This window comes from Cricetulus griseus, chromosome 2, assembly GCF_003668045.3.
Source record: "Cricetulus griseus strain 17A/GY chromosome 2, alternate assembly CriGri-PICRH-1.0, whole genome shotgun sequence".
Lineage (NCBI taxonomy): Eukaryota > Metazoa > Chordata > Mammalia > Rodentia > Cricetidae > Cricetulus > Cricetulus griseus.
Window position 1 is genome coordinate 314,557,629 of NC_048595.1, and position 21,740 is coordinate 314,579,368.

At 43.8% G+C, this 21,740-nt stretch overlaps 1 protein-coding gene across 1 annotated transcript in view; it reads right to left on the reverse strand.

Moving 5' to 3' along the window:
• The window catches only part of Iqgap2 (IQ motif containing GTPase activating protein 2), a 271,719-nt gene extending 250,427 nt beyond the window's left edge, over positions 1-21,292 (reverse strand). Inside the window, exon 1 of the mRNA XM_027401697.2 lies at positions 20,968-21,292. Within this exon, the coding sequence (XP_027257498.1) occupies positions 20,968-21,013 (46 nt within the window). The 5' untranslated portion in view covers positions 21,014-21,292. The remainder of the gene's footprint in view (positions 1-20,967) is intronic.
• Between the last annotated feature and the right edge of the window lie 448 nt (positions 21,293-21,740).

Genomic DNA, 21,740 nt, shown 5'->3' on the forward strand with positions numbered 1-21,740 from the left:
TCATTATACATAGGCTCTTTCCCAGGTATCTCTGTTTGGACAATGGGTTATAACCTTTCTTCCGGGGCATGCTGTTCCCAGAGAGAACAAAGCTGCTGGCTTGGCATGCTTTTGCAGAGCACTTTAAGCCACAGACCCTTAAAGTTAAACTCATGTGCAATTATGTCTAATTTGGCCCTTGCTGGTGATGTGCCCACTGACCGAAATTCTACTTGCAGGGAAATGACTGGACGCTGATGAAGGGAAACCTAGGGCTGAGCAAACACTCTAATCTTGTGACTTGAGGGCATCAAGAAAGGAGGATATTGGCACAAGCTATGAGAAAACCTGCTGTAAATCAGACCCATGAAGTTACCCAAGAGTTTTCAACTCGAACTCAGTCAAATTCCAACTGCTGAGCCCAGCATTGCATGAAAACTCCCATTCCTGGTTGGTGTATGTGAGCTAAGCCAGGAGGCAAAATGATGTCATGGGTCTCATGGGTACAGGTGAACATAGTGGACATGTGGGGTCAGCAAGCTGATCACTGGCCAGTCGCTGCATCCCACTGCTGATTTCCATGAAGACTGTGAGCCTGGGCAGCACAAGTGCAGACAGGGGAGACCGTCTCTCATCATCGGAAGGAGTCACAAAAAAACCAATGTGATTTCTTCTTTTAATGTGATTACAGGTCTCTCTGGGAAAAAGGAAGCCTGCAGAACAGGAAACGTCATTCTGTTAAAAAAAACTGCTAACAATTTGACCCATATCCTTCCAGGCTTCCCTCATACAATCTAACTCCCCCAGTGTGTCCTGCTTTTTCACTTTATTCCATAAGCATTTCTCCATATCATGCTACACTATTTATTTAATCTGTGTCTGGGATTCTCCAATGGCAACATGAACAGCTGCTTGCTATTCAGACTTCAGAAGTTTATGCACAACAGAAGGTAGTAAATGAGGAGGATGAAAATGGAAAGCAAACAATAAAATGTTAATGAAGACGCCATCTCCCCAAATAGTCTCAGTCCACAGCATAGTGAGTTTCGAAGCCTTCTTTCTATCAGTAATAAAGACATCAGCCTCCTGAAACAGAGGAGCACACTCAGGCTCTAGCAGGTCATGCAAATCAGGGAAGGAAAAGGCAAAGAAGGTCAGGCTCCACCACCAGATGAGAAGGCCAAGAAGAGGGAGCAACAAAGTATGTTTGAGAGGCTTCGAGAATCCTCAACCACTGGGGCATCATAGTCTCATCTCTAGATACTCTTCCTCCCATCCATCCTCTCACATGCCCTGTGAACACTCAACCAAACCTTACTCACACAATCTTCACAGAGCCCTCCTCCTCCCCTTCTCCACTCACTGAGCACTCTCCCTGCCTAGAAAAGGCTCAGTGTTTCATTGCTTGTCCTCATGATGTCATCAGACAAGGACTACAGTAGCCATACTGTCAGAAGAGATACCCTAAAAAGATGCATGGGCCTCCCTTTGGGTATCAGACTGTTGTGACCAATGAATGCTATGAAACTGTAATTTCTCCATGAATCCCATGCTGGGGGATGGGAAAGGCTGAAGCCCTGATGCCTGCCAGAGGAGGAACTTGTTTCCCAGGAAAGGATTTCACACAGGACTGGAACCACATTAGAGGACAGGACAGAACCAAGACAATAATGGGTCAGTGATGGGTGGGACTACACCTTAATTGGGACTGCACAGTTATATTCCTCTTACCCTCAATTTAAACCATAAGGGTTGTGAGGTGGCTCAGGAGGGAAAGGCATTTGCTATGAAGTCTGACAACCTGAGATTTACCCCTCAAATCCACACAGTGGAGAAAACCGACTTCCCAGGTATCCTCTGACACTTGTCCTCTGACCTTCAGACATGTGCCTGGTGTGCATGCCCCCACCCATGAATAAGTAAGTAAATAAGTGTATTTTTAAGACCTCTGAATTTTTTTTTTTTTAGGACAGGACCACTAGACCTCTTTATTTGCTGTTCTTCCTGATGTAGTCACATTGAATACGTCTCTCTGCTTTTCACTATTACCTGTCTCTTTCATTAGCATAGTACAGGTGGCCGAACATAGCTTATTGGGGCAGCCAAGTCCCAAGCTTTGATCCTAACAACTCCAGTAACACTGTGACCTTGCCACTTCAGATCACAGAGAGAAAGCCAGGGCTGAGAGGTCGTAAATGACAGAGCCACACAGTTCTAAGCCACACCACCATGGCCCTATGGGAACATCAGCTCCCAGGGGGCAGAGGGCAGCCCAAGCAGAGGTCAAGGAACACTAATACTTCACTTTTTCCTGCAGTGTTTTGAGGGTTACAAAAATGGGCCTGTCTAGAAAGATGAAGAAATCAGGTAGAGGGAAAAAATAAAAGAAGATCAATGAAAGCAGAGAGACTATAAATACACTGGAAATCATGCTTGAGCCCTTCACAAACTCTATAGTTACATTCCAAATTTGGCTGTGCTTCCTATCAGCCAAAGCAAAATACAGAAAGTAGATATTCATAAACATAAGTTATGGATTTATTTCAAAAAGTCCTGTTGCTATAGAAATTCTCTTGGAAACATTATCTGTCTCTGCCATCCACTCTGATCAAAGGGCTTCCAAATGAGTCTATTTTCTGCTGAACTGTTGGCTAAACCCTACAGTCACTGCAGTGTAAACCTGACAGAAACTGTTCTAAAAAAGGGACCATATACTTCCCCAGCTCCCATCCTCGGAATGTGCTAAAGGCACTAGGAGAGAGTTGAAAATGTGTGAGTTACTTGCTGTGCCACTGCAATGCTGCCTCCGTGAGTGCATGTAGGCGTGCGCTCACTGTCCTCTCTCTCATGGGGTTGGGGCCCACCATGCTTCATTTGTCTACAGATCCTTCCACATCCTTATTGTGATATCTGCCACTCCTGCATCCTTCTGCTCTCTCTCCCTTCTTTCAGGCAATGGCTTTTTGACATTGGTGAAGACCAAAACCTGATGTAATAGCAGACATCAGGGGTAGGAATGTAGCTCCAGTTGTGGAATGCCTGCCTAACGTGTAAAAGATTCTACATCTGAAGGATGATGGTGATGGTGGTGGTGGTGGTGGTGGTGGTGATGATGATGATGATGATGATGATGATGATGATGATGATGATGATTAATATACATGAGCACCAGATAATCCTACCCCCTGGAAGTGCATGTCATTGTTTAAGATTAGCCAGACACCATGCTAGGATATCTAGAAGTCTTTCTTGCCCCAAACTGAATGGCTATCCTGGATGGGAGGGTGACAATTTGTCATAGCAAGAACATAAAGGAAGATGATACAATGGTTAAATACTTTTCCCAGAATACACAGTAGTACAAAGGAACTGAAGTTGACTTTAAATTTGAATTCAACAGGCTTGGTGGGCCCAAAGTCAGGAGTCACACTACCTGAGTTCAAACCTTCATTCCACTACTGATGAGCCTATCTTATGCAAGTACTTATCTGTCTGAACCTGTTTTCTCTGGAGTAAAATAGGGCTAATATCACAAACCTCAGAGGACTGTTGTAAGGATTACACTGGATAATTCATTCTCTTTTACGTGCTTAGAAGCCAGGAGTGGGGGGTATCATGTCTGTAATCCCAGAACTTTGGGAAGTAGAGGCAAAAGGATCAAGAGTTCAAGTTCATTGTTGAATACAGAGTTTGAGGTGACTCTGCCTCATAAATAAAATAAGTGCCTAAAACAGCACCTGGCACATATAAGCATTTGGATGTTTGTGGCTACTAGTACTATTAGTATTAAACTGGCAGAGAAGAATAAAATCAATCCCCCTTTCTTAAGCTGAGTCTATAATGTCATGTCTCATCCTGTCACCTCCGACCAGATGTGAAGTATACTCTCCTCAAGCTACCCCGGAGAGCCAGGACAGACTAGAGGCCTGGACACAGGCTCTGAGTTTTCTGCTGAAGTAGGATGTCTTGAGTTTCAAAACACACTAGGTTCTTCTGCAGAGCCAACATTTTTCTTGTTAAATAACCCTGGGAACTCCACACAGTGTACTTAGCACAATCTCTAAACTAATCATTAAGAGGCAACAACTGGGAAGCAGGGCGTGGTGGTACATACTTGTAATCCCAGCACTTGGGAGGTAGAGGAAGAGGCATCAGGAGTTCAACACTGTCATAAACAGAGCTTACTCTAGACCAGCCTGGATCATATAGACCCTGCCTCAAATAAACCCATTAAACCAACAACTTGGCGATGTGGAATTAGACTGTGGTTCACAGAGTTCTTGGCTCACGGCCAGCCAGGGAATGGAAGAATAAGTAGCCTTCAAATTCCATAGTCTGGCTAGTTCCACATTCACTCTAGCAAAAGCAGAAAGTAGCCTGAACCACCCAAATATATGTGCTTTATCTACACCCCACCACTCAGCAATACATAGAAACTTCTCTCCTGCACCCCAGGAAGCTGTTTTCCCTTGCTTGCAGTTCAGTTACTTAGAGCACTGGCTTTCACCCACCCTTACCACCCTCTCACACTCCCTAAGACCCACCATTCTAGAGACTTCGGGTTGCCAGTCCCAAGACAGTTGGATATAGAGTAATGAGACATTTGAAAATACCAGCTTCTGGGGACAGTAGGGATCACCTATGCATCTTTTAAGCATTATGTTTTTCTTAATAGCCTAGGCTGAATGAGCAGCTTCCAAGCAGCAAATGCTTCACATAGATTAATTAGTCTAAATACAATTTTAATTATTATCCCTATTTTACAGGTGAACTTAGCATCTTGCTTAGGTCACACAGCCAGCATTTGAATGAGTTGGGTTAATACACTAGAACAATATTGTATTTTTAAAATCTTGTATGCTCTGGGAAAGCAGCCTTTGCTTCACTTTACACTACTTACAGAGATCACAGGCAACCCCCTTTCCATGCACTATTCCAATTTACCAATCTAAAACCAAAGAAACGCTCTTAAAAGTCATGAAAAACAAATGAAAGCCACATTCTAACCCTGTTCTGTGTGTCTTCTCAGATTGTCAAAAAACAAATTTTCCACAGATAATTTAAGCTCCTAACACTTAATTCTCTGTGAAGATAAGAGAGATCCACTCACAGCCTCCCCAGAGGTCATGGGAACAGGAGGCTGAAGGTCTGCAATGCTAACAAGAGTATGTTTAAATGCAAAGATAGCTCATTCTTCCAAGTGTTCTTCAATTTACTCCATTTAAAGTGAGAGGTACGCCGCAGTGGCTTCTTAAATGATTAAACACAGAATTGTCAATATAGTCCAGCAATCCCACTTACTGGTACATAACCAAAAGAGGTGTACGCTCTGTTCACAGCAGCTTTTTTTTTTTCACAATAGCCAAGTGGCCATCAACAAACTAACAGATAGCATGATATGTGTACACAGTGTCCACAAATTGGAATAGTATTTGGTTTTATTTATAAGGAAGGAAACATTGACACACACTGTGACCCAGATGAACTCTGAAGACATGCCTGGTCCAGAAGCCCTAATACTAACTATACTATGTCACCTACATGAGGTGTTTACACCAGCCATTACAGAGGTATAATGGTGGGAACAAGGTCGTGAATGGAGGAAAGAACGAGGAATTTCCATTTTACAAGTCCAGAGTTTTGATTCGAGAAGATGAAAAGTTCTGCAGATGGACAAGGACAGTTCATGTAATTCTTTAAGATTAGTTTTGGCATAAAATAATTATGTTTTCATATATACATATCATTGTATATTACTCATATTTGCTCCCCACATTCTCTGCCACTGGCACCATTACTATCCCCAAATAATTCCCTTCCTTGCTTCCATGTCACATACATGTATGATATATATTTATTTATCTTTGTTCTATAAGATAGGATCTCACTGTGTAGCTCTTGGATGCCCTGGAACTCATTATTTAGATCTGCCTGACTCTGCCTTCCAAGCGCTGAGATTAAAGGTGTGTACCAGTATGTCTGGCCTTATACGTATATTTAAATATAGATTTTGAACATGAGAAAATATGCAATGTTTTGTTTTTCCCAACACCCTTACCCACTCTTGTTCCCCTTCCCTCCCTTTGGATGTCTTCCTGATGCTGCTGGGTCATGGTAATTTTACATTATATGCCAGGTTTTAACTTCTGTGAACTTTCAAGCCTTAGCTATACATTGCAATCTCCAGGGAGGTTTTTTAAAAAGTATCTACTTATCACTGGGCATGGGAAGTAGGACATTGCCCTGACAGATCCACAAAGGAAACAGACATTCATAAGGCACCCACATCAGGAAATTGGCTTCTTAGGGGCCCAGTGTCATTGAACTGATGGGGAAGCAGGAGCTACCCCATCCAGGAAAAGGAACATAGCAATCCAAGGCAACTGAGAAACTTGACTGGACCCTGAAAGACAGCTCTAAAGTACAGTTGGAGGTAATCTCCATGTAGAATTGACACTGTCCAAGAGAACTGGGAAAAAAATGTGTGGTCCCAAAGATGTGTCATTCTTGGTAGCAGAGATGTATGCTAAAGGGTTTAAAGGTGAGCTGTCTCAAAGCCTCTAATGGATGGGTGGTGCTGTATTAACACTGGAGAAGCTAAGAGAAAGAAATGAATGTTCACTGTCACTGTGGCCTTTGAGGCTCTGAAAGTTTAAACATTTTTAAATGGGGAGAAGGAAAAAAAAAACAAATAACCTAATTTGATTCTTTATAGCTGAGTGAAAGCCTCATTCGTGTGTGTGTGTGTGTGTGTGTGTGTGTGTGTGTGTGTGTGTGTGTGTGTGTGTGTGTCTCGGTGACAGAGAGAGAGAGAGAGACAGAGAGAGAGAGAGAGTCACATTTTCTTTAGCCCTTCACCCACTGATGGACAGCTAGTTTGATTTTGTAACTTGGCTATGATGAACAGTATGTGATGAACACAGTGAGGCAGTATCTCTCTGTGGTAAGTTAACTTTGATTCTTTTCAATAAAGACCCAGGAGTGGTATAACTGGATCAAATGGAAGTTCTATACTTAATGAGGAGAGGGGCTTCCATGTTAATTTCCCCAGTGACAGCACTGGTTTAATTTGCATTTACACCAGCAGTGAATGAATGAAGGCTTATTTTTCCTTTTGTTCTCACCAGCATGTGTGAGCCATTCCAACTAGGGGGTATAAAAAAGAAAGAGACGAAAAGTAAAGGGAGAGACTGCCAGAGTTGTAGAAGGAAAGAGAAAAAAAGAACAAAGATAAGAAACAGTAACAGGGGCTGGAGAGATGGCTCAGTGGTTAAGAGCACTGGTTGCTCTTCCAGAGGCCCTGAATTCAATTCCCAGCAACCACATGGTGGCTCACAACCATCCATAATGAGATCTGGATCCCTTATTTGGCTTCCAGGTATTCATGCAGGCAGAACACTGTATACATAATAAATAAAAATCTTTAAAAAAAAAAAGAAAGAAGGAAATAGTAACAGATGATATGAACATGATCAAAATAATTATGTACACTTTGAAATGTCTTTATGAAATACCATTATATAATTAATATATGCCAATAAGCTACTTTTAAAGGCAAAAATGATAAATGTATCATATAATAATTGAATTAAAATTAAGATATCCCTGCAAGAATATCCCCTGAAACAAATGGAAGAACTGGGAGACAGCATCTTGGAAACCAACATTTGCTTTGGAGAGTTTAATGGGTGGCCATGTTGTCTTATTAGGTCATGAACACCATGACCAAAAGCAGCTTGGGGAGGAAAGGGTTTGTCTCATCTCACACTTCGGTCACTGAGGGAAGCCAGGGCAGGAACCTGGAGGCAGGAGGATGTAGAGGCCACAGAGGAGTGCTGTTTCCTGACTTGCTCCTCACATCTTGCTTTCCTATACTATCCAGACATCTCCCCAGGGGTGACGCCACTCCTGGGGAGCTGGGTGCACCCTCATCAATCATTAATCAAGAAAAGATGCTATAGACTTGCCTACAGGTAAATCTTACGGGGGCATTTTCTCAGTTGCAAGTCTTTCTTCACAAATGACTTTAGCTTGAGTCAAGTTGACAGAAAAACTAACAGGGTACAGGTGATATCACGACAGCATGGACAATAGTCAAGGACATGCACTCAACACATGACTTTAGCCAGCTAGTGATATCCGTGCTCAGCTGCCCAAGAGTCCACCAACACTGCCACTACTTTCCCAAGAAGGCACAGCATCTCATCCTGTTAAAAAATGTTCTCTACCAACAGAAGGAGACAAAATTTTCCCCTCCCCTCCTGTGAGAACCAGAGGTGGCCCCTGTCTCATACAATGTCCTTTCCTTCAGAAAACACTTTTCAACTACTTCAGATTGAAGAAACTCCTCTGGCAAAGGCTTTCCTACCATTAATTAGCAGTTTCATCTTTTCACTTCCTATTAGAGAAATGGTCAGATGGGCAAAGGTGACTCTGGCTAAAAGGTTTAAACTTAGAAAATGAAACTTACACCTTTCAAGATAGAGGAAAAAGAAAAAAGCTCATTTCAAACCAGAGTCCCTCAAAAAAGTGTGTGTCACCAAACTAGAGTGGCACTCTCTCTGAGGCCAATGACTAGAGCCTACACCCTTGTCAACACTGTGAAGACCAAGGAATGAGCTGTTCAAGGAAGTGCGAACTTGCCTCCTTACACCACCATGCACATACATATGGAAACTGCTCCCAGGGACCTCTCCCTTGCCTCATGGCACTTTGCAGGTGAAGTAAACATGAATCCATCTTCCAGATGTAAATGAAGGCTCAGAGAAGTCTTGCCCAATCTCACACAGCAAGCATCACTTAATCCCTCTGCCCTTGGCCGCACATTTCTCACTACTCCAGGTTGGTAGCACTTCCAAGGGTGTCTCAGTTTTGCAACATACAGCAGTGCACACAACAGTGCTTCTAAAAGGCCAAGCAGGAACAACCTACCTTGTTTTACCTGGATACTGTTCACAAATGTTTGCCTCTCCTTTCAAGGGGCAAAGGCGCTGTCTGATTAGGAGACACTGAAAAGCTTCCTGTCATTTGATGTTAGGTCTTGGTCACATGTGACCCATAAAGATACCTAATCTGCAAGCTCTGGGTAAAGTCCATGGCACAAAGAAACTTCTCATCTCTTGTTGACTGAGGGGATGATCACAAGTGGTCCACCTCTTTCCAGGTTGTAAAGAGTTCTCCTCCTAACTCAAGAGAGCAGTCCCCTGCATTTATGTCAGCAATCTGCATTCACTAGAGATACTACTTGATTCATTAGTATCTTTTGCAGATGAACTCCCTATACACTTCTTTAGAAATTTAAAAATGCTGAATAGCTACTGCCTACTTGTTTGTTTGTTTGTTTTTTCCCTTCTCCATTGCTATGTTTGCTTTGCTGATCCTTATGCCTTTGACCCAAACTTCCATTATCTCTATTTCAACTACAACATCTCAACAGAGTCCTGGGATCTCTCAACACTCCTCAGTCAGCCTGTCACATACACATATGCATACACATATACACATGTATATGTACACATACACATCCCCATATGCACACACACATATGTACACATATACATATGCATACACATACATACACATATATATTTTTCATATATATATGGATATATACATACACATTCTCACATGCATACATTTGCACACACATGTATATGTACACATACAAATTTTCATATGCATACACAAGCATACCTGGAAACTGAACTATCATAAATCCTTCCAAAAATAATAAACATGTTTTATAGGCTCTGAGTTTTCTCAAAGTAGAGTCCATGGCTACAAAGAACCCTGTGTCTTGAGAAGTATAAAGTAAGTACTTTAGCTTTTCTAACTATAGAAGTGCATATCAGAGAAAATTTGGAGAAGAGGGGAAAATACTTAATCCCTCCATTATCTCAGTACAAAGAAACAGTTGTCATAATCATTTCTCTGCCTTTTGATTAAAATCAAGTATAGAAACAGGTGACACAACCTATGTACCAAGTGCTGGGGATATAGCATTGACCAAAAGAACACTTCTGCTGCTCATCAACTTTATTATGGTCTATTTTATTCACATTATTCTCAGAGTAATCAATATTTGCTTTAGTTTTTGGAAAATAATACATAGTGAAAAAATATTTCAAATAGTGTACCTATCCTCGCTCTCAGTCCCTCTCCTAAAGGCAACCTCTAAAACAATTCTACAGAACTTTCTAGAAATATAACACAAACACAGGCTAAACAAAGCATTCCTTGTTTGGTGCTTGTTTGTCTGTCTTACTTAACAGACCAAAGGTACATGTGCAGAGGTTCCAAAACTACCACATAAAAGCACATCAGAAATTTCGTTTCTTTCTCAGAGTTCACCTCATTAAATATGCAAAGTTTCAGCCACAGCTCACACTGGGGAGGAATGTATAAGCACAAACTACTCCCCAGTTCAGACTAACAATAGCAAACACTTTGCAGAAAGACATGAGGAGAAAAGCTTTGAGACTATCCCCAGAATCAATGCCAAAGGACGGACCTGGTTTGCATAGACAGGAAAAGTATCCTTATATATGCCTTTTTAAAAAATGAATGTTTTCCATTTGCAGAATAAAAGTCATTAGTCGATGCAGAACAAAGCAAGCAAATGTATTAGTTCTGTAATGATCATTTCTTGGACAAACTTACTAAAGGTTTAATAGGCAGCAAGGCTCCGGAGAGCCGCCTTATTAGAACTCACATGGGAAGCACAGTGGGGCGGGGGGGGGGGGGGTGTCATTCCATGAGGTTGTGTGACTGACATCTTGCCAAGTCCTCCAGTGCAACCCTGCAAAGCCTGCTCAGTGAGCCCACAGCTGAGGCAAAGAATGAGAATGTGATATACTCAGGTTCCCACTATGGAATCTGCCAAGTTTGGCTGGTGGCAGTGGCTCCTTTTGGGGAGGTGGGGAGTAGGGACTGATAAATAATTATATGAAATGTATGGTTTGAACCTGAAGTGTTCCCCATTGAGATACCAGCTTGTATCTCAAACTCTTGCTCCCTAGACAGCGGTGCTATTTGGGAGACAGTAGACCCTTTAAAAGATGAGGTTTTGTCTGCAAAAAGTGGGTCATTAGGGTGAAGGTTATAGTCAGCTCCTAGTGGCTGCCTCTCTCTGTTTCATGGTCTGCTGTGATGTTAACAGTCCCTGACACTGGTCTGGCTGCCACAAACTGTGTTGCTCCATCTTGCCCTCTCTGCCAGGATGGGCTGAATTTCTCTGAAACCATGAGCCAACATTTTCCTCCTGTAGGTTGTCTTTGTCAGGTATCATGGTAACAATAATGTAAGAACAGCCAGTACAAAAACTCACTGCAATAAATAATTATAATAAATCAAAGGGAAATGTAGAAAGGAGAAGGTAAGAGAACAAATAAATAATCTGAAAGGGAATAGCCAAGGATTTTTATTTCTTAGTGGGCAGTGCTGGGGACCAAGCCCAGGACCTCAAGCATTCAAGTCAAAAGCTCTGCCAGCCCCAGCCCCAGCCCCTGCCCCAGGCCCCAAGGTTCTCCAACACCCTAGTTACCACACAGTTCAGCTTCACTGGGCTTGTGAACTTCAAACTTGCCAAATGTTCTGGAAGCAGTGAGGTCTGATGCCTAACAAACCCAATGTACTTCCTCCTCCTCCTCCTCCTCCTCACCTCCCTGCCAGCCTCCCGAACCAGGCAGTACACTGCAGTTGAAGCCAGGCATAACATGTCAGGACATCTCCAGTGGTTCCTTCCCATTTGCCTGGCACTAAACCCTTCAGAGCAGCAGCAATGGCAATGACCAACTTAACCCTGGAAGACTAATGAGACAGGAGAAGACTCACTGGCTATAGAATGATGGCTTGGATATGCTGATGACAACTGCAAGGTCACTGGGAGGGCAAAACATATAACACTGAAACCCAAACCCTCTCCAGCCTTATTTGGAAACACTAATAAGAATACAAGAGTTAAGTGAACATCTACAAGGATTAATTTGATCCCTAACCAAATTAATAGACAGAACTCGATGTCCTCAGAAAAGACTAACGAATTTTCATATTCTCAAATGAGAGACAGGAGTGTAGATACACTTTGCACTGAAGGGGAAAGAGAGCTGGGGAAGAGGGCGATAGAAAGACAAATAAAACAATGAAGGGGATTCCACCAATGCTACCCACCACTAGAGGCATGACCATGAGGTCCATTCTGGGTACATACCAGTCCATATAAAATCACTGAATCATTTGAGGATACACTTTCCCAACCACATGTTGTAAATGAGAGCACACAAAAATTGAAATAACTAGCTTGGGATCCACCAAACCTAAACTCAAGATGAAATGTCTACTCTTTACTTCAAAACTCATTGGTTGGTAATGAAAATGAGTGCCTCCTTTAGATTTAAAAAAAAAAAAAAGTAGAAAAAAAGACATACTGAGCTAAACCTGTAACAATTGAATTCTTTGAATATCTTCCAGATGACAAAGGGCTAAGTAATTTAAAATATATTATTATCAAATCAGCGTAGTGTGAATCAACAGCAGGAAATATATTATTAACATTACTTAAAATTGAACTCATATTGCCAATCAAATATGAGAGCTGAGCAAATTATCAGGAACTAAGCTACTTTAGTTGAACCATGGCTCCTCATAATATGCCAAGCCAGTCCCTCCTACTTAACTACAGCCTGATCCTTCTAGCCCCCTTGATTTAGGTTCAATTTGGCGCAAAGTCCCCCTACCTTGACCAAGCTAGTTCTGAATTCCTGGGCTCAACTGATCTTCTACTTTAGCTTCCTGCATAGCTTGCCTACAAATACACACGACCACAAGCATCTAAATTTTTGTTGTTGGGTTTTTTGTTGTTTGTTTGTTTTTGTTTTTGTTTTCTGAGGTAGCCATAATCAGCCGGAGAGCCAGACTGCCCTCAAAATCATGGCAGTCCTTCTGCTTCAGTGTGGGATTGCTTTTGTAAGCCACATATCCAACTCCATTTTTATTAATAATTTGTATTTTATGTACACTGGTGTTTTACCTATGTATCTCTGATATATACAGGTGTCAGATCCTCTGGGACAGGAGTTACAGACAATCATGAGCCACCCTGTGGGTGCTGGGAATTGAACACTGGTCCCCTGGAAGCATAGCCAGTGCTCTGAACCGCTGAGCCATCTCTCCAGCCCCCACTACGCTATTTCTTAAAAAAATATACAAAAATGTCTTCCTTCAGTAGGAACAGAAAAATGAAAACAGAAGCTTTCTTACCCTAATTAAGGAGTTTATATCTGTAATTCAGCACTCAGGAGGCTGACAAAGTTGAAATATAAGGTCCATGTCAACTTAAACTACATAGCAAGACTCTGTCTCTCCCCAAAATAAAATAAACAAAACAAAATACTTTCCTCTCTGGCCCATTCTGCATAGTAAGACCTTGTCTTGAAAGAAAGAAAGAATGAAAGGAAGGAAGGAAGGAAGGAAGGAAGGAAGGAAGGAAGGAAAGAAGGAAGGAAGGACAAGTTTCTCTCCTTTGGAACTCCCAAGCTAAAGTCATAAGAATACCTTCTATATTTCATCAATTGCAAAATGAACACTATCTGTCATTTTCCTACAAGGTTTGGGGCCTGTGTATACTTGTATCCTTACATCTGTCCAAATTATCTCTACTAACATATTAAAAAAATTATTAAAACTGAGTAAACAAATGAAAACAGTGAGTTATCTAGAAGAAAAAGCAAACACATCCTAATACTTATTGTCCACCCTCCAATTCCGATGCCTTCCTCCAGCAAGGCCCACACACTAAACCTTCCAAGCAGCACCACCAACTGGGGAACTAGTGTTCAAATTCGTGAGCCTATGGGGAATGTTCTCATTCAAACCACCACACACTGGCTCTAGCAGCTCCTCTTCCCTGGCAAATCACTGGGCAGCCAGTCCATAAAGACAAAACATTTTCCCTTCTGTGTCACATTTGCTTCTCAGAGGACAGCAAAGTAACCTCAGAGCCACACTGAAACAAATTCTATACAATAATCATGAACCCGTATAGAAGTCAATGCTTAGGATGGGACACAGTATATCTGTGTGCTCAGGTAAAACACAAATATATGGTATAAACAAAGTATTATGTAAGGGACCTACGTTTGCACTTACTTGGCAAAAACCTGCAAACACAGTGAAGAGAGAAATAGAATCCTGGATTCACTCTTCTAATGTTCCAGAGCATCAGCATCACCTGGAAGGATTATTAAACCTTGGAGAGTCGGGGGAGTGAGCCCACAACTTCTATAGGCTAGGTAAGGACAGGCATCTGCCTTTCCAGCAAGTTCCCAAATAATATTCTACTATTACTATTCCAGCAAGTGCTTTGGATAACCACTGCACTGATGGAGAAGCTCCCATGACAAAGACAGGCCATGTGCAATACATGATTGTAAAATGACACTTTAACCTAGCCAAAAGACCAAGAAGCAATACATGGTTATCAAGTCAAAGGAGAATGCAGCTAAATTTGGCACAATCTGTGGGTTACAAAGACAGTGTAACTATTGACAAGTTCCCCAGTCAACCACCAATAAATAAGCTGCATACATAGCCTCAGTCATTCTTCAATCAAACCAGGATGTTGATCATCAGGAGGCAATGGTCACCTGTGGAATGTGAGAGGTGAAAATTGCCCCAGGTAACGCAGAGAATGAGGAAACAAGAAGAGGAAGAAACCCTATCTATCCCCTGATAGCCTAGCTATCAAGATCCATGCCCACTCTAACTATGCATGTTTTCCTTACCTGTTCTCAGATAATTCACTTACCTTCAGCAAAGCCATCTAGTAATGCTGCTCATCCTAAATGCACTCCCAAACCAGAGGACCTTGGACCAATCTCAACAGAGCGTACCTTGTGCACACACTCACAATTAACCCCATACCTACTCCCTATTTTACTGTACTACTCGCTCAAGAACATTTCATTTAAAAAAAATTAGTATCTCAAAGTCCAGGAAGATACCTATTACTCAGGCACCCATAAGATACCACAAACTTCGGGACTGGAGAGATGGTTCAGTGGTTAAGAGTACTGACTGTTCTTCCAGAGGACCTGGGTTCAATTCCCAGCGCCCTCATGGCAGCTAACAACTATTTGTAACTCTAAGATCTGCCACCCTCACACAGACAAACACAAATGCACATAAAGTAAAAATAAATAAATTATACCAAGAAAAAGAATAGCACAATCTGACCTTTACTGCCTATAAATAAAGGACTCCCTCATGTGTCCTCTTCCAGGTACTTCTTGACTCTTCAGCATACATCTACAATAAGCATCAATCCCAGCAAAGTGGTCCCACAGCAAATACATTGGAATACCTTTCAGTTTTGCCTGTGACCTCCCTGAAGGTCTTTTTCAAATTCAGAATCTTCAACAAAGCCCTTTCATTGCTCCGCCCCACTGCCCATATACTATCACTTCCACAGAACTTGAAAATGCACTAGAAAGTGTTATTCCATATCTCTAAGCCTTCCTTCCTTCCTTCTGACAGGATCTTATATAGTTCAGGCTGGCCTCACACTCCTAAGTAGCTGAGGACGGCCTTGAACTTCTGATCTTCCTGCCTCGCCTTTCAAGTGCTGAAATTACAGGGATACCACTTGCCTGCTTTATGCAGTGCTGGGAACCGGACCCGAGGCATCACACATGCCCGGCATTCATTCTACTGACAGAGCTATATCCCAGTCCTCAGATTTTCTTATACGTTATAACTAAATATGTCTTCTTCACCCACAATGTTTTGTGCATATGAGATAGATTCTCAAGTAATTGAAAAAGCTACAATTTATTTAGCTCTGTGACCCAGGAACCATACATGTATCATACATGTATAGTTCAAGGTGCTGGAGGAGACACCAAGGGCACTCAGGCAGGGATGGAAGTCAGAATTCGGACCCAAATCTATTCAACTTTGACATTTCCTTCACACTAGGCTGCCTCTGAAGAAGGAAAGATCAAATAGAGCAATAAAGTGAGAGCGGCAGCTCACTGGTCAGTCAGCCACCCTACTGCAAGTTTTTCCCATCAAACCCGGACGTCAAGGGATGGATGGTATATGTAATAAAATGCATTTCACAAATTATCCTATTTAGAGCCATTGGTGCGTGCCACTATATTGTTATGGAGAAGCCTTCTTTTCACATCAGGGCCCCAGAGCCTGATGGAATGTCTTTATCTATACCCAGAGTCCTTTGACAAGCCTTAATGTACTCTACAAATGTAAGTCCACAAATTGCCTGTGCTTTTTCATAAGAAAAAGGAAGCCTTGAAATCGACATTAAAGAATACAGCAAATCTATTTTTAGTAGCACCCCATCCAAATGACTATAGGTTTCTGGACTTCAATGAAATCATGACCAACAGCTGAAAGAGGCAGAAAGAAGTGACTCCCCCCCCCCACACACACACACCTCAGGTGTGGCATCTTGGCAAATGGTGGATGAGGAAAGACTCCACAGAGTTTAGCCATGTTGCTTCAAGTTGCCCCTGTCACCAACTATCTGTGTGGCCTGGCACAGAATCATGGATTTCAGCTTCTGTGAGAATTTGCAATACTACTGTCTTCCAATCCCAGAAAAGTTAATACTGAGCAGATAGGAAAAATTACACATTTTTAAAAGGCACCCAGGCTTAGTTAGGTCACAAGCCTTAATTCCATAGGCCATGGCAATTGCTTGCTCTGGAACTGAGTGACCTTTGCTTCTCCGTTGGTTACCCTGAAGACTGAGCAAGCGTTAGTGCTGTTTGCATAGGAGCCTTGAACCAAAGGGAGCTGCTGTAAAGGTTATGGAGGGCTGGGGTATAGATCAGTGGAAGAGCACAGACAATGCCTGTGGTTTGGTTCCCAGCACCATGCACACAAAAGAAGCTTCTAAATAGGTGAGTAAGGGGCAACTGCAAACCAACTCTTCCCTAGAGAAAAGGAGGTTAGCTAACACCCCAAATAACATGAACTTTGAAAGCAAACTTGGCCTTACAAGCTTAAACTCTGCCAAACAAGTCATTCAGCATGTGTAATTAAAGTTAAAAGCACACTAAAATAACACTTTAGCTGCTGACCATCTGGGGGTCAACCAAAACATTAGAGCATAAAGAGGTAAGTAACTTGACTTTCTGTCTGTGCAGACAGCATCACCTGGCAGCAACGCACATGTTCTCCTGCCTCCCAGATGACAGCACAGTGAGTTAGAGCTACAGACAATAGAGGCGGAGTCACTGCCCTCTCACACAGCGGTGCTGGCTACTGGAGAAATAGTCCAGTTCCCAGGTGACTTAGAAGCCACTCGCACCAACCAAACTTCTGACAAGAGCATCACTCAAATTCAACATTATCAGCTAAAGTGTTCCAAAGGGGGGAGGGGGGCAGAGAGTGTATGAGGGCCTTGTGTGTGTATGTTCATGGGTTGCCTGCACACGTCAACCTCGGGTGTTGCTCTTTAGAAGCCATCCACCTTGTTTTTGAGATGGGCTATCTCCCCGGGACCTGGGGCTCTCTGATAAGGATAGGCTGGCTCACCAGTGAGCCTCAAGGATTCTCCACCTCCCCAGCACTGTGACTATAAGTGTGTGCCGCCACCACATCTGGATATCTTTTTCTTTATCTGACAAAGGCTATAGGGATAGATATCAGACCTTCATGCTAGCCAGACAAGTACTTCACTGAAGTAGCTATCTCTCCCACCTTTATGCTGAACTTTTTTCTTTTTGAGATCTTGCTATGTAGCTCAGACTAGCCTTGAGATCTTTACATAGCCCAAGTTGACCTCAAAATCATAATCATCCTGCCTTTGTATCGCCACACCTGATTAATGCTTCACTTTTCTAAAGGGATCAAACAAGAACACATTGGTCACTGTTATTTTTACAATGTAACTCTCAAGAAGGACCTGTGTTTCTCAGAGTAGAAATCCATCATTCTTGCCATAAATACAATCAGTAGTGACCCAGAATGTCACTTCAATGTTGATTGGATTGCTAGTGAGAAGGGAATTTAACTGGAGGTGACAGGGGGCATCTTTTGCTTTCCCTGGCCTTTTTAACTCTCAAGTAATTACCTAGAGTAAAACTTTTGACAGATCATAGTGGCGAGTGGGATTTTGGAAGTTACTCAGCATATACATCATAATTCATTACAATAGCAGAAAACTTATTGTAAATTGTACCTAAGCATTTATGTTGTTTAAACGTGTATCTATATCTGTGTCTATGTTTGCATACATATGGCTACTGCCTCTTTCTTCTTTCTGATTGTTCCTCAATATTGCATTACTGCAATGATAGTTCAGCATTGTCCTGTTTGTATCACATGACTTTGCAGCCTTCAGGAGAACATGACTAGAGATAAAAGGAATTAAATGGAAATAATCTATATCATTTTAATCCAATGCACATGGTGTCCAAATTAGGGTACCCTCAGCAGTCTATCAGAAATCTGAGATGGTTTGCAGCTACCATGGAGCATCTCCTGACAAATCCCTCAAGTACAACTTAGGATGTAGTATTTTATAGACATGTACCCTGGAGAGAAGGAGGGAGACTTAAGAATTACTGACTGTAGAAACAGTTTAGGGGGTAGAGAGCAGAAAAGCTTCAAACAAGGAAAACAGCTTAACTCAAACAACCAAAAGGTTGCCTTTCCGTTTTACAACACTCACAAAGACAGAATTTTCAGCACCCAACTGATATCAGAACAAACTATTTATGCTTACTTTTTTTTAAGTCTTGGGGATACAACCTGTGTTGTAGAGCTGGGAGCCTTCTAAACTCACCTGCTTACCAAACCAGGAAGCAAGAAAAGGAATGCCCTATAACACAAGGTGAGGACAACCTTGTTGTCATTCCTGACATGGTGTTCAGCCTTGACAAGGGGCCCAGAAAACCAACAACTCATACCAAACCAGGCCCTTCTGGATAAATATTCAAAGACTTCATTAACACCAAGGTATACTCTGCTAGACTTCCTGTATGTATGTGTGTACCTATGGAGGTCAGAGAACAACTTGGAGGAGTCAGTTCTCTCCTTCCACCATGTGGGTTCTGGGAATTGAACACAGGCCATCATGCCTGAGCCATCTCACCAGCTCTAGATATCATTTTTTTAAAAAAGCATACTATAAACATATTCTAGACATGAACATGCTATCATAAGTACTATTTAAATGATATACTTCATCACAGTGTGGTTAACACATGACCACATATTCCTTCCCCATTTTGACCATGTTGAGACATGGGAGGATAGCACTTGACAAGCCCAGGGAAGGTAAATCACTCCAACAATGGTGCTCTACCCTGCAATGCCAGATTATCACAAAAAGTTAGAAGAAGATTTCCAAGGAAAGAGACTCTACAGAGCAGCTTCAGGCTTGCCAGATTTATGCCGCCTTGATTGGTCTTTTAAAACAAGCTGAAGCAACAGGCTGATTCAATAAAAAACCAGGCACCACTTCAGATGCCCATGCAGGGGCGAATGGAAAGGCTGCATTCCTGGGCCACATTCATCACCTCTGCACCAGGCATCACTAGTGAGGGATAACAGACCATGTGATGCCAAACCATGTTGTAATGTGTGCTCACCTAGTTTACAGACTTCATAGTCATCTTACTGCTCGACACAGTGAAACCACCTTATGCTCCAAGAGCTTGTCACGTGAAAGGCCTGAGGTTGCCACTGCAACCGCCAGATGAGCACAGGGCTCCTCCTCCAGCCCCGGGAGCTCTATGTGTGGTTTACCAACAGCAAACTGGCCCAGGCTGCAAAATGCTGGGTCAAGCTGATTGCATTTTCTCACTTTACCGAAGCTGCAGCTGGCTCCTTCTTGCTGTCACAAGGAAAAAAAAAAAAAAAAAAAGAAAGAACCGAACCTCCCACCCCCGACAGTCCACTCCAAGACTGGGATGTGTGTGTGTGTGTGTGTGTGTGTGTGTGTGTGTGTGTGTGTGTGTGTGTGTGTAAATGACTTAGGAAGTTGGAGACCCTCTTGCAAAGATTTTATCCGTGTCCCTCCCAAACACCCCAAAACACATGAACACACTAACTCTCCTGCAGAAATTACCACCTTAACCTAAACCTGGTACTTCTGCTACCAAGGCCAATCTAAGGAAAAGATTAACCCGTGGTTCTCGGCCATGGGTTTGCCGACAGGGCCAACCCTGGAGAAAAAGCCAGCTTTCTGTTTGTTTTAAAGGAAATACTTCCTAGCACATATTTAGGACTCTGAACTCTGCACATGGGACCACGTGGTTGGTGATAATCTGGCTCCCTCTTGTTAGTCAAAGCCACCTCTTTCCGCCGGCAGCCCGGGTAACAGACACCACCACCTTCAAGTCAAACAGGCTCCCAGTTCATCCTCACAGAAATCCTCCCGCGCGCGAGATCGGGGGCGGGGAGAGCCTCCAGGAGAGTGGCTGGGGGCGGGACATGTCCCTGTGGGCTTTGGCTGGAAGGGCCTCACACCTGAGGGGCCCAAAAGTGGCTCTAGCAGCTCAGGTTGAGGCCCATAAGAGGCTAGGAGGAGAAGCCTGCCCTTCCAGCAAAGTGCCTTCACCTCTTGCAGAGCGCGCAGGCACAGTACTTGCGGAGCCCACCTGTAGCCACAGCAAACAAACTTTCCGCCCCTTAAGGGTGGGAAGCATCAGACCCTACGCCACCCGCTGGCCCTAGCCGGCAGCGCCAGGAGCTAGGCGGGCTCTTCACCTGACGCCCCTAAACCACAATCTGGTCTGCACTAGCGCCGCTGAGGCTTGCGGGGTGGAGGGACGTGCCTGGAAGCTGCGGTTAGGAATTTGGAGGACAGGGGCGGAAATAGGAGCTCTGCTCCTTTGCAATTCCACTTCCCAACTTTGCCAGCCGCTGCCCCTCCGCGGCGTGCACTCGGCCCCCCTCGGCCTCCCCAACGCCGTCCCAGGGAGAGGGGTGCCCAAGATCAGCGGGAGCCCGCGCACTCACAGCCATAGCGGGGCCGTTGCAGCGACGGCAACTCTTCGTGCGGCATCCTCCGCTGCTCCGGGGGCCCTCCCGGGGCGCGCCCCCCGTGGTTCCCCTCGCTGGCCAGGCTCGCCGGCTCCGCGCCCCGCGGGCGCGCTCCGATCCGCCTCCGGCTGCCCTCGCCCGGCTTTCCCGAGCTGGCCGACCGGCTCCTTCGGTGCTCCTTCGCCCGCGCCCGCGGCGGCCGCGTCTTGCTGACACCGGGGCAAAAGTGAACTCTCTCCTCCCTCGCTCGCCCGCCCGCCCGCGGGCCGCGCCGCCTCCTCCAGCAGGTTTCCTTTCTCCTCCCGCCCGGCCCCGTTATTCACCGCGCTCGGTGGGAGCGCGCCGCCGAGCAGCGACCCCTACGGGACTCCCAGCGAAGCGCAGGGGAGCGAGGACCCGCCTCCCGGGAGAGGAAGGGGCTGAGAGACAGCCCAGACCCCTACAGCTGGGGCCCAACGCACAGCTGGAGGGCGCCTTGGAGCGTTCGGAGGATGGAAGTGAACCAACTCAGGGAAGAACAAGAAAAAACACACAAGACCACAGGCACCCTCTTCGCCGGGGTGTTGCTCAGTGACTGGGGGACAAACACTGCAGTTCCTTTTCCTCTAAGGAGATTGCACGGGGACGCCACCTCCCCGCCTGCTTTCGGATTTGGGGGTTTAAACGAAAGTTGTTTGTGACTTTTGGTCTACGAGGCACAGGATTGTTTTTTTTTTTTTTTTTTTTTTTTTTTTTTTTTTTTTTTTTTT